Source organism: Tigriopus californicus, chromosome 5 (assembly GCF_007210705.1).
Source record: "Tigriopus californicus strain San Diego chromosome 5, Tcal_SD_v2.1, whole genome shotgun sequence".
NCBI classification, from domain to species: domain Eukaryota; kingdom Metazoa; phylum Arthropoda; class Copepoda; order Harpacticoida; family Harpacticidae; genus Tigriopus; species Tigriopus californicus.
In genome coordinates, this window is record NC_081444.1 from 7,142,802 (window position 1) to 7,155,713 (window position 12,912).

Sequence of the window (12,912 nt, forward strand, 5' to 3'; positions counted from 1 at the left end):
GATCTATATATGAAGTTATCTATGGTATTGATGCAAATGTGTAATCAAACTTGACCTGATTTAACCTAATGATACCTCCCTGGTCTGACGCATAATGCAGGATAGTGGCTCTGGCTAGACAAGTGTTTGCCACTGAGTGCAAGTGGGTGCCTTCAGTGAGGAATTGTTCATATGGTTTCAATTGCTTGAAAATAGTTCTTGACCACCATTCAATAAACAATCAAAAGTACAATTGAGATTTGAATTTCATTGAGACATCTTTCGTCATTTGAAATGTAGGGTTTGTCTGCTTTGGTACAAAACATATTGATAAATTAGTTTGTTCAAAGGAGAAACACTGCTTCTTGGGCTTTTTTGGGTTCATTGTTTCACCGTCGCTTTGCCTTTGTCGCTAGCATTGAGATGACGCATCTTTCCTTTCAGAATCTTTAGTACAAGCATGGATTTCTAGATGACCTGGATGCCGCATGCCCAAAAGAAGGTGATCCATAAGGGAGAAAGAGATGGCCTCTCTATACTCTTGAAAGAGCATCCTTAGCATCATTTTCAGTGCTTCTTTTGTCATTGAAAGTACTAAAACGGCTATACATTTTTGAAATAAATGACCTATTGCTAGTCCTTAATTTCATATTATTAGTTTGTTTTAATAACTATGATTGAATATATTGCTAATTCTAATGTTGGTTGGCTCATCACCCCTTCCCCATTTAAAAAGATTGACAAATGCAAGATATAGGTTTGAATGAGCACTTATTGCCAAAAGAAATAGTGAGGCACAATATCTAATATAATGTTTGGAAATCTCTTCATTTATATAATCCAAGAAATGAGTGTCCGTCTAGTTCCATTACCTTAAAGTCAGATCAAACTTTTAGAAATGACTTTACCCTTTCTTTTTGGATATTACAATCAAATTTATGTAATCCCAAGCAACTGGATTAAACAAATTCGTAAATGGATTGAAAATAAGCTTATCAGTTTCCAGAAGAAGTCTCCTTCAATAAGAAAATCAAATGTTGAATTAAAACAAACATGATGATAAACTGTGAAAAACAAGTTCATGAGAAGATGATTAATCTTTTAATGTCTAACCAAAACTATTTAGAGGGTGTTCAATAGCTTCTGCGATCCGAAAAATATAGAATAATTATGGCTGGGAAGGTATTATTCAATCATCTATTTTATGAAGAAATAATTTTCAAGAATATCTAAATAAAGTATAAAATCTCACAAATGCAACGTGCAACAACCTACATGGGAATTTTCTTGCTCGTCTCAAGGGCTTTCTTGATAAAATCCGAAGTTTTTTTGGAAAATTCTTGTGCATTTGTCCCAAACAAAGAAAGTGAAACCTGATTGTCCTCTATATCCCCTGATATGTTTTCTTCATATCAACTGATATGTTTTGATAAAAACAAGTACGCAAATCCTTCAGGTTGGTTGAGAGGTCTTAAGAGCAACTTAATAATTTAAAAAAATTGAAGAGCTAAAATTTAGTTACTGCGTTCCCAAAAAGTTTGATTAGAAAACTTAATTCGCACGCTGTTTTTCCCAAAGTATGGGAGGCAAGTTAAACCATAATTTATATATCTTTGAACAAGCCCAGACTTCAAAAAGTTTGGAAAATCTGCTTCAACAATTTTAATGAAAGAAAGCTTTTCTCTCATTGGTAGTGTGCAATTCTTAATGCAATCCATTTGGATAGTTCTGTCAGTCAATCTGAGGTCGTATTCTTGATGTTTCTGGTTTTCAGCATTCACTTTTGGAATGGGACAGTAAGTTCTAAAAAGATATTTTTAGGACAAGATTGTGAAAATGAATCCTTCAGAACATGTTGTAAAGTAACAAGATGGTTTACTTTAGTAAAATTGTTTAGGGTAAGGAATGGTGGCAATTTACTTCTAATAAATAACTATTAGGTATCTCTCACATTGTTCAATATGTTTAGATGTATCTTATTACTCAAAGCATTTCTTGCCAGACGTTTAGGTAGGTGATTTAGCTACAAAGCCGAGACTCAGCTTCATCATGATATTTTGAGAAGTGGGCTTCTCAGATTTTTGGATTGCTATAAAAGATCTTGCAGAATTTCAGAATAAACTAATTTTGAAGGAATTCCAATCACTTTCAAGGATTTTTGCATTGAGTTTGCATGAATTTATGTCATTGGTTATGCACGAATGAACAGATATTTTAGTTGAAGCCAAGAGAAATGCAAATGTTTTAGACACTTCACTGAAACTGAAATAAGAGTACAAACCATTGAGTGCCACAAATGTTGTCACTGATTGCTCACTTTTTCTTAACTAATGATTGTTGCTCTTACCTTCAGATTTTCCCAATGAACACACTATCAGGAGGATTTGACTGAACTCTTTGTGGTAACATTACATTGTGGTCTAATGATAATTTTTCAATCATTTGTTTATGGGCTTCAGTTGTAGAGTGAATGAAATTCATATTGGGCCACAATGTCACTTCACCATTACTGAATAGATATCTGAGCTTTTGAGTAAAAGCTGATGGGAAACACAGCCTTGCAGAAAACACTTCAATAACAGTTGCACTGACTTAATCTTAGATAATCATGTTGAGGGTACCCTGCTTTGTAGCAATCAACCATGATGTTGTTCTGGACACTCAATTTGCAAAAATTATGCATCATAAAGAAACTTAATTCTGGTGCAGTCATGCCCATTTCACCACTTAGTGCCAAACTGTAACACCCGGCCGATCGGCCCAAGACTAAGGCAGCCTTGAGGCATAATACAGGCTGAAGTGGCATTGCTACTTTATCCTTTCTCCCTTATTGGTCACCCCAGGCCCCAAATCTGTGGCTGAGCGGTGTCCATCTCTTTTTAGATGTCCATGGTACAAGTCAGGGATTTTTTGGCCATCCAAGGTCTCTTAGGTGGTGAGAACTTAGAAACCCAGGATGACCCAATGCTCAGTTCCCAAAATACCAGACGTGGGAATTGTTGACGAAACAGTTCTAGTTTGAAGTAGAAGAAGCTGGATTGCCAATTTAAAAACCCCTAGGTATTAAACAGACTACACCGAGCACAAGAAGGTAAGTTCATTTGGAAATGTGCTCCTAAAACTTCCTAAATCTCAGGGTCTTCCCATTTCCACGTTTGTGATTCAGGATTGAATTTTTCTGAAGTATTGGCGACTTTTCAAATACAAAATAATTGATCTTTTTGGTCATTTTTAGAGCAATTTTTTCTACCTTCCCTGCATAATTTGGAGGCAAATTTTCTTCATTTTGTCAAAATAGAGGGTTTTAAAGGTTGGACGTGTGGCGAACTTAAGTTATACTAACGTGATTTACTTGTCTTTCAAGTGCTTTGATATTCTAACGGTGCAAAAAATTGACTTATAGAGCTCTTCATGTGGCTCTTCATTCTGGCTATCCAGAAATGTGCTGGAGAGCCATAAATGAATGCGAATATTATATAAGGATTGGGCAGTTTCAAAAGTTTATCATTTTCCAAGGATGACTGCCTTAGCTTTTTGGCTTGTTCTTTCAAGGAAATAAAGTTTGATGAAATCTTTACACAACAAAATCTGATGGTATTTTTTTTCTAAAGAACAGGTTCCAATGAAAAAAACCAATTCAACCAATTGTGGAAGCATTTTGGGTACTTTAAATTCCAACAGTTAGAAAATATGAGGACAATGTCTTGTATCAGTTAGAAGGATTTGTTGTTCTAGCTCAGATTGTTATGCTAATAGGCTTCAATATGTAATTCATTTTCAATCTCTTACCAAAGCAACATATCACAGATATATTTTTGGACAAAATGATCAAATAGAGCATACAAAATTTTAGCCAGAAAAGGATGTTGGCACTTCAATTTCCCACTTTGCCTCTCTTCCAGTTGTAATCAAATAACCACAAGTCACATAGAGAAGGGAAAAGATCTGGGATTTCATACTAGTGAGCCCTCTGGTCCTATCATGAATTAAGTGTCCCCACGCCTTTACTGATGGCCAGATGTTCGTGTTGGACTAACATAGTTTATAGTAATTACTGAACAATGGACCAAAATGGTGAATGTTGGAGTTGGAAGCACTGAATGAGCTTCAACCATGGCAGTTCTTACCGTTATTGTGGCGCAGCTTGGCTAGTACTTTACACGTCTCTATTATTACTTTTAGAGCCTGGTTGACGCCTCAGTAACACCAGGCACCAGCTCATCACAAAGCTCCAGTCAGCATTCAGGCATCTTAGCAAGGCCCAAGTTGCAAAGACGTGTTCTTGTTCCCAATCCCCCTAGGAGTAAATTAATGAAAATGAAGGCAGTTTTAATGAATAAGAAAGTTTCTCCATGTATTTAGGCATATGAAATAAAAAAAAGAAATTGAACATCAGTTCATTCATCTCTGAGCAACTGCATTTTTAAGAAGGGATTTCAATTGCCGCAAATTTCCCTGACGCACACTAAAACTTAAGAAGGCAGTGCGCAAGGCTAGTCAAGCAATCCTTTATTTTTGCCATTAACACTACATGGTGCTCTACCATGCTATAAAGACCATAGTGAATTTTGAATGATTTTGCTGTTGAACAAAGTTACATATTGGTGCTTAAGTAAACCATCAACTACTTTGAGCTAAAACCTCTGGCTCTAGTACTGTTATTTTGAAAGCTGAAGAAATGTTATATTGAAAAAAAAATCTGCATTGATTTACTTGTTACTTTAGTTGGATATAATGGGGACAATTTGGAGCTCAAACCAATCAAATTCTACCATTTCATATCTAATTAACTCAATAGTGGCTGAATAGGTCATATCCTAGTTTGTATTCAAGTGATAAATAACAAATTGTACGCCTAATTTCCTTCAATTGAGTTTTTGATATTTTCATTTTGACTTATTTCTTAAAGTATGCATATTTTTAATGTGAGCTCGAGTATCATAAATACATCCTGTAATCTAAATGGTTCCTTACAACTTTTGGGACTAGAAAAGTACCCCGATGAGCATGCGTACATCCATCAAGAAATCATAAGACATTTTAACCGCTTTGAGGATGGAAATATCGATTCATATCAAATTGAACTACATAGAGCTTTGTTAAGGAGCAATCAATGGTTGATTCAATATTTTTAGGGCTAGAAAGTTTCCTCAGAAAAAAAGCAAAACGCGAAAATAAGACAGAAGTGTATTCGTCCCTCACTGTTACTCCTGCTGTTCCCCTGTGCCATTTCCATTGCATCAAGGACCACCACTTCATACCTCGTTTACTCCGATCCACCTGGACTGTTCAAACGAACCGCCGGCTCAGGACACCTCTTCTCCTTCTGTTACCCCCACCACCATCACCAGAGTCTTTGGAAGATACGGCGAAGATTTACTCACCTGTCGAGGCGTAGGAGTACGTACGCAAGGAACTGCAATCTCTTCCCTCCATCCACTCTGGCCCTCACAATCCTCATCACAGTCCTCATCACCTCCCTCAAACATACGCTACATCGAAGCAAGTACTACTACACTACTATACAACTATTCCTTCCAATACTACTAGTGTACTACTACATATACGTACACCCGGCGGAGTACGTAAGGTAGAAGAAGTTTTGGGAGAAGTCTGGACTCTGGATTGCCTTGGAGAAATCGGACGAGCCCACGTCTGACGCGTCCTCAACTTCAGTTGGAAGGAGCCATATTGACCAGGAAAGAACCTAGGTGAGTACTCCCAAACAAATTATTAATCGTGAAAGCCAATGAAGGAATGACATTGGCATCCTCCTCTCACCTCGAAACTCTCCCCCACGCCAACCATCCCGGACAGAACCCTCGATTCATTGCTAACAGACTCAATGGATTAGATATACGATCCGAGGGGGGCCCTGACAGAAAGCCAACCATCATTGTACTGTACATGGTGGTTTTCATATTTTTCTTGCTCCCCTGAGCGTTCATGAATACGAATATATTGTGACAGTTGAAAAGGTAGTGAGGGCAGTTGTGAGAGTCTTAGTTGAGGCCAAGGCCGCCGAGGCTCTTTGGCATGCATGCAAGTAAGCAAACACGTGAGCACATGGCACACGATCCATGCGGGTTCCAAGTTTTTGACGTGTTAAACCAAACCTTTCCATGGTGACAGTAGAAAGTTTACAGTTAATACCTTAAGCTTAAAGGAGAGAGGGAGAGACAAATGTGATGAATTGAAAAAGTCCCATGGATTCGTCGATCCAATTAAGAAGTAGTTCCCGTGTCCTCGTGTTCAAAGAATCGGTCCATCGAATCGAGGACGCTATTATTTCCGAGGCTGACACTGCAACCTCCAGTCAGCGTCATCCGAATCCCCAAGAGACAGCTGAAGAAGACGATCTCAGCCATGGATTTAGAGTTGGGGCCAAAATTTCCCAAGCCTCGGCCTCCTCGTTGCGTTCGATAACCCGTCCGTTGTCTGTTGCTTGGCCAAAGTCGTCCTTATTTCGCTCTTGGTGTTGTTTCAGAGTTCATCCGGAGAGTTCGCACTCGCATCCGCGACGAGCTCCGTGTTACGAAACCCTTGAAATGAAGGTGGAGACCATGACCAACGATGGCAACGCTCAGGCTCAAGGCGACAATGAGGATCTCTTGTGGAAGCCGCTCTCCACCAAAACTCATCATCTGGAGCTCATTCGATTGGGACTGAATGAACAATATTCGGTCAATCTGTTGCACTATCACGATCTCCACAAATGGTCGGTGGAGCACTTTGATCTGTTCTGGGCCTTTCTTTGGAACTACTTTCAAATCAAATCTTCCGTCCCTCCCACTAAACCCGTGGTGGACAAAGAGCAGCTCATCAGTGATATTCCTCGCTGGTTTCCCGGTGTTAAGATGAACTATGCGGAAAATCTCCTGCGATACCCGGACGGTGACAAGATCGCTTTCTATTTCACCACTGAGCGAGTCAAGGACATTGGAATCCAGAGCAAGACCTTTGGACAATTGCGTCGACGAGTGGCCTTCATCGCTCACGCTCTTCGACAGCATGGTGTGCAAGTTGGCGATCGTGTGGTGGGGTATTTGCCCAATTTCGCTGAATCGATCGAAATCATGGCGGCTGTGTCTTCCATTGGAGCCATCTGGAGCTCGACATCCCCGGATTTTGGAGTTTCCGGAGTACTGGATCGCTTCAAGCAAATCTCGCCCAAAATCGTGTTTTCTGTCGAAGCTGTGTCCTACAATCTCAAAATCCACAACCACTTGGACAAGCTCAAAGAAGTTGTGGATGGTCTTCCAAATGTTGAAAAGGTGGTCGTGATTCCATACTGCACTAGTGAGACTGACATCTCGCTCAACACCTTGAACATGGGCGACAAAGCCACCTTCTTCTCGGAATTCATCGGTCCTGAAACGGGCTCATCGCCGGCCTTGACCTTCGAGCATCTTCCCTTTGACCATCCTTTATTCATCATGTACTCCAGTGGAACAACCGGTGCGCCCAAGTGCATGGTCCACGGCGCGGGTGGAACCCTCATGAAGCACTTGGAAGAGCATCAGATCCAAGGGAATCGAGGTCCCGAAGATGTGCTCATGTATTACACCACCATTGGGTGGATGATGTGGAACTGGATGGTTTCGGCACTAGCCCTGGGTACGACTTTGGTCTTGTACGATGGCTCCCCTTTGCTTCCACACGTGGCGGCCATGTGGGACTTGGTGGATGAGTGCGGGATCACCGTTTTTGGCACGTCCGCGAAGTGGATCGCCGTCCAGGAGGACAAAGGAGTGCAACCGCGACTCAGTCATAAGTTAGGGACGTTAAAAGCCATCTGCAGCACGGGTTCACCCTTGAGTCCACATAGTTATGACTATGTTTACCGAGAGATCAAAAGCAACGTACTCTTAGCTTCCATCAGCGGAGGCACGGATATCATCGCGTGTTTCATGGGCGAAAATACGGTGCTTCCCGTGCATCGCGGAGAAATTCAAAGTGCTCATCTTGGATGTGCCATCGAGTGTTGGGACGAGGATGGTCAACCGATTGAAGGTGACTCGGGTGAACTCGTCTGCACTCGACCTTTCCCCTCGATGCCAGTAAAGTTCTGGAACGACCCCGATGGCAAACTGTACCGGGCCGCCTATTTCGACAAGTATCCCGGCGTTTGGGCCCACGGCGACTTCCTCCATATCAACCCTAAAACCAAGGGCCTGTTCATGTTAGGGCGATCCGATGGAACACTCAATCCCAATGGAGTACGTTTTGGGAGCGCCGAAATCTACAGTATCCTGGAGACCTTTGACATCGTAGCAGACTCGCTTTGTGTTGGACAACGCGTTGGCAACGAAGAACGCGTAATCCTGTTCTTGAAAATGAAAGATCCCGGCATGTTCACTCCTGAGTTGATCAAAGTCATTCGCGGCAAGATCCGAACCCAACTGAGTGCCCGTCATGTACCTGCACTCATTCTTCCCATAGACGACATTCCCTACACCGTGAATGGCAAGAAAGTCGAGGTAGCTGTCAAGAAGATACTGGCCAATCAACCAGTAAAGAATGCTGGAGCTTTATCTAATCCGGAGAGTTTGGAATTGTTCCGAAACATCCCGGAGACTCAGGTTTGGTAAAACAAATACAACGGAGGATTAATAAACATATTGGTTATATTATTGTACTTTGCTTCGTCGTCCTCGTTAACCTCGTCGTTTCAATATCGTCAACAACACCGTCATTCAGAGTTGGTTCAATTTTCTGCCTTGTAACAATTCATTCATGGGGAACAATTATGGATGTGGAATGATGGACGGTTGATGCTTGGTCATTTGTGCTTTTCGAGGGTTCGGTTGGCTACTGGGAAGCAAATAGCGAGTACAAAAAATAATCACCATAACGGATGGATCAGCTGAAAAAATATGTACTAGGCTAGAGAAACTCGTGGTGACACGTGGGAAGTTTTGGCTGACACTCGCGACACAGGAATTCAGTTCATTGGCAACGAGAAGGCGAATCGTGTTTTCTTCTAGGCTTCATCATCTCAATTTGATAGGAGGTTGTGTGCTAGTCACGCAAGCTGGATGGATTCTGGATTTTGGATTCTGAATTCTGGGTACTATGGACAAGATTAGGTTCCGTTTTTCATAATCATTCCACTTTCAAGCGCTTGGAAAACTCTTCTTGTTGGATTGCTTTCCATTCCGACTTGACTTGCATTCGCTTGAGGTTTCCATCCCTACAAAAAAAAGTACATTAGCACCATAGGCATATGTTTCCGGAGAGGAAATATCCTCTTGTTATGATTTAATTACCACATAAGATCGACAAGGCCGCCTTGCCGAGCGATTTCCGCCTTAACCCGATTGGCGAAATGGACCGCATCTTCTCCCTCTCCTCGCGTCATGGGCGGCAAGTACCAGACATCGCACACGATGGCCCAAGAAGTCATCATCATGTAGATGTACGAAAGCATCCCGTTTTGGGACGATTTCCAGAAGGCATCGCCAAATTGAGCGTCATATTTGATGGCCACGGGATAGATCGTACCTCCGACTTCGAAGCTGCCTTTCTTGAACTGCATCACAGACGTATTGTTAATGCAAGTGCCTTCGGGGAAAATCAGAATAGGAAGCTTGTTGGGATCTTCAACGTGTTCTTTTAGTCTGAAATTCGAGGATAGAAGGTTGAAAGTTGAGAGAACTTAACATAACATCGTTTCAAAGGCGTTTCAAGCCTTAGACAAAGAGAAAGAAAGAAAAAAGATACCGTTTAGCCACCACCATTCTGTCTCTGACATGAGATCGCTCAAACCAAACGTGAGCGGTTGCACGACTCAAAGCTCTTTGCACCAATCCGAAGAATCCTCCATGTGATTGACCAACCTGATTTGAAGAGCACATTTTATCAACAGGGATTTATGATCTACAAATGAATCCCAAATTGATAGCGGCTCGGGCAAACAATTCCCACCCAGGACAGGACAGGATCGCAAAAAAACAACAAGGATAGCGCAACGAAGAAGAGAAGGCAACCAAACTTGCGAAGGACAAACCTCCTCACCTCTTTGATCTGGTTTGAAAGGGCTTGAATATATTTGATTCCCTGCAGCTTACCTTTGAACGACTATTAGCCTATCTTTGTACTCTGCTCGCTCGAACCAAATATGATGCGAGGCTGACTCGAGGATGGTTTGAAAGAGGCCTATGAAGCCCCCGTGGGCCTGGCCGATCTGCAATCGATATGATACCATTTTGAGAACAGGAGTGACTGGATTGGCACACGTGGGACTTCCTTACCAAGGCATAGGCGTTATCACAGGCAAGAATGAGGACATCAATTGGGGAGGTGTGATTGGCCACACAGATCCCTCCTTTGGCTTTATTTTCGGGATTATGGTACGTGATGACAGCAGAAATGGCTCCACTCAGGATTTGGAAGCAATTCTTATACACGAGATCATGGAGCCATGACTTGAACTCGCTGTCTCGAAGTTGCCCCACGATGCACATGGATATCGTTAGCCATGAAAGCTGGAAATAATTTCATTAAGCCCAAGACATCAAGAACAGTCCGATGTTTTCCGTATTAGTTAGATTTCCCATAAGGTTAGTGGTCATCGTCCAGTTCTGGATTTAGATGAAATACTGTACTACCTAACAATATTCTTCCCCAAAGACGAAACTACAGACAGATCATCGACTAATGTAAAACCACCCGCTTGTTTGACCCGAGCCGATATCTTAGACCCCATGGGCGTGTCTGTCTCACCAAGGCATAACTGCGATCTATCTGCAAGATCACCACATCGATGGGCGTGGTGTGATTGGCCACACAGATACCATCGGATTTGGGTCGGTAGTGCTTATTATGAAAGGTAACTACGGCTGAAAACGATCGACTCAAAATTCTAAAGCAGGTGACTGCCACATAATCGTAGAGACGACGTCGTAGATATTGGCTGGGAATGGAGCCAACGGCGGCCGTCATGAACAGCAAGTAGAATATCTAGAAGATGGTCACTCGTCTTTACCGGGTGCAAAAGTCTTACCAGGGAACTACACTCAGAAACCTGGCATTTGTGTGTGTAGTGTATATTTCTAATTGTCCCCAAAGATCGAGAGCAACTTACCCCGAACACGAGGATGATGCTCCGACAAGGGAGCAGTACGAAGTATCGGAAAAAGAACCCTAGCACCCAGATCACGGTCAATTTGATGTTAACAAATTCAAAGCTGAGACTTGTTCGAGTGAGTAAATTCCACGACTGAAACGAACCGAATCACCCAATGATGTTGAAGCCAAGTGCTCATGGGAATACAGCCCAAACGATTTCTACCTTCAGCTCTTCGGCTACAAATCTTTGGGTGACTTCATCCTCGATGATGGCAGCGATACCAGTTTTGAGGTAGTCCAACACATCATCCATCTCGAACTCGCGCTGCAAAGTGGCCACGGAGACGTTTTCGCCTTTCATGAGTCGGGTCGATAATCCCAGTCCGGATTGATGATGCGTTGATTCCTCTTCCGTCAACACCGCCGGCCGATCGGGACTCAAAATCAGATTATCGCGTCGACTGATGACATTGTGGCGAGATTCTTTGCCGAATGTTTTCAAGGCCTTCCGCATGGATTGGATACTCGGCTCAGACTAGAAGAGGGAGGGTAAGGATGTCATCAGTACTTGACAACATTTGAGTGCGAGCCAGGAGGGCATTACCCGGCCATGAGTGGGGCTATCCGAGGGAGACCCGACCTCCTCGACATCGGAGAGGGTAGGGTTGCTCTTGGACGACATTGGCGAGGCGCATTCCACACCCGAATCCACCTGCTCGGCCAGCCGGCCATCATTGTCGCCGTCACTGTCCTCGTGGTCGCGGTTCTGAGGTTGCGAATACGTTGTATTCGATGCGGCGTGGGTTTGCGAGTCGAGGATCTCGGGCTGCTTGTTCCACTCGTCCTTGGTCTCTGATCGTAGGTCTTCTCCGTCCACCTCGTCATCATCACCGCCCAATTTGAATTGAGAATCCCGTCGTTGATGATGTTCAGCCGTGACAAATCGGGCAAACTGAAAACAGAGCATTATCACGCCATGCCACGCCACTCACCATTGGAAGTGAACGTTTGCTCAAGGGCCACCATGTTTATTGGATCCAACTTACTCGAAACACGCGAAGCAACACTTGGACATAAAGCCGTCGGACGCCCAGAGATTTGCCCAACGAGGCCAAGACCAATGTCAAGGCCAAGATGCACAGAAAGGGCGGGAACAGGAATTGAAAGGTCAAGGCCCCGAAGGTGACCCAAAGGCTCATGATGGGACTCGTGGGTGGGTGGAATGCCAATGGGTGCCACACACAACCACGAGCTAGCAGTCACAGTCGGCCAGCCCAATGTCGAGGATGGCTTGTTTCCGACGTCCGTGGGGATCAGGATTGAACTCCAGCCCAAACCGCCACTTTCCTGGGGCCGAGGATGGCCGAGGATGGCCGAGGATGGCCGAGTCAGGGCCAATGGACCAGTTCTCGATCAAGTTGGGCGGGTGTCCGTCAGACAGGATCGCCCGATCCAACCGATCGCGCAGATTTGGCGTGTCAGTCAGGGCCAACAACGACCAAGACTGAGACGATTCTGGGGCAAGGCGAGGCAGAGGTCGACCTTTGACCGACGGCCATCCAGCATCCAGCGTTCAGCGTCCAGCGAAGCCTCACCCACCCCCCTGGAACTCACTCCAGCTCAACTCCGCCAACTGTTGTCGACTTTCAAATGATTGGCTGGCTGCTCAGCACTAGCCCAGGGTCGTGGGTCAGCTCGTGGGTCACGCTCAGGGCCGGGCCCAAATTTGCTCAACAAGTCACGACAATGATCTTGAGTTCATGACGCATATATAGGAGGCTAGGCTTGAGGGGATAGGATGACAAAGATGCTTTGGCAGTCAGTTGACTGACTAGTTGTTGGAGGATGGGAGAGTAGCCAGAG

At 43.7% G+C, this 12,912-nt stretch overlaps 2 protein-coding genes across 4 annotated transcripts; one reads left to right on the forward strand and one right to left on the reverse strand.

The window, feature by feature from the left end:
* Positions 1-5,107: 5,107 nt before the first annotated feature.
* LOC131881284 (acetoacetyl-CoA synthetase-like) lies at positions 5,108-8,617 on the forward strand. Of its 2 annotated transcripts, XM_059228110.1 has the most exons (2): positions 5,108-5,690; positions 6,467-8,617. In XM_059228110.1, the coding sequence occupies exon 2, from the start codon at positions 6,528-6,530 to the stop codon at positions 8,568-8,570; it is 2,043 nt and encodes a 680-aa protein (XP_059084093.1). In that variant the 5' UTR covers positions 5,108-5,690; positions 6,467-6,527; the 3' UTR covers positions 8,571-8,617. The 2 variants fall into 2 exon arrangements, with proteins under 2 accessions (XP_059084093.1, XP_059084091.1); XM_059228108.1 differs by lacking the exon at positions 5,108-5,690 and having other exon boundaries at positions 5,810-8,617.
* Positions 8,589-12,912, reverse strand: LOC131881285 (glycerol-3-phosphate acyltransferase 3-like). 2 transcript variants are annotated; one of them, XM_059228111.1, is made up of 8 exons: positions 12,096-12,912; positions 11,654-12,001; positions 11,273-11,584; positions 11,066-11,200; positions 10,705-10,941; positions 9,703-9,818; positions 9,249-9,599; positions 8,589-9,172 (listed from the first exon to the last, which is right to left on the reverse strand). In XM_059228111.1, the coding sequence occupies exons 1-8, from the start codon at positions 12,246-12,248 to the stop codon at positions 9,085-9,087; spliced, it is 1,740 nt and encodes a 579-aa protein (XP_059084094.1). In that variant the 5' UTR covers positions 12,249-12,912; the 3' UTR covers positions 8,589-9,084. The 2 variants fall into 2 exon arrangements, with proteins under 2 accessions (XP_059084094.1, XP_059084095.1); XM_059228112.1 differs by lacking the exons at positions 9,703-9,818; positions 10,705-10,941 and adding exons at positions 10,050-10,165; positions 10,233-10,466 and having other exon boundaries at positions 12,096-12,906.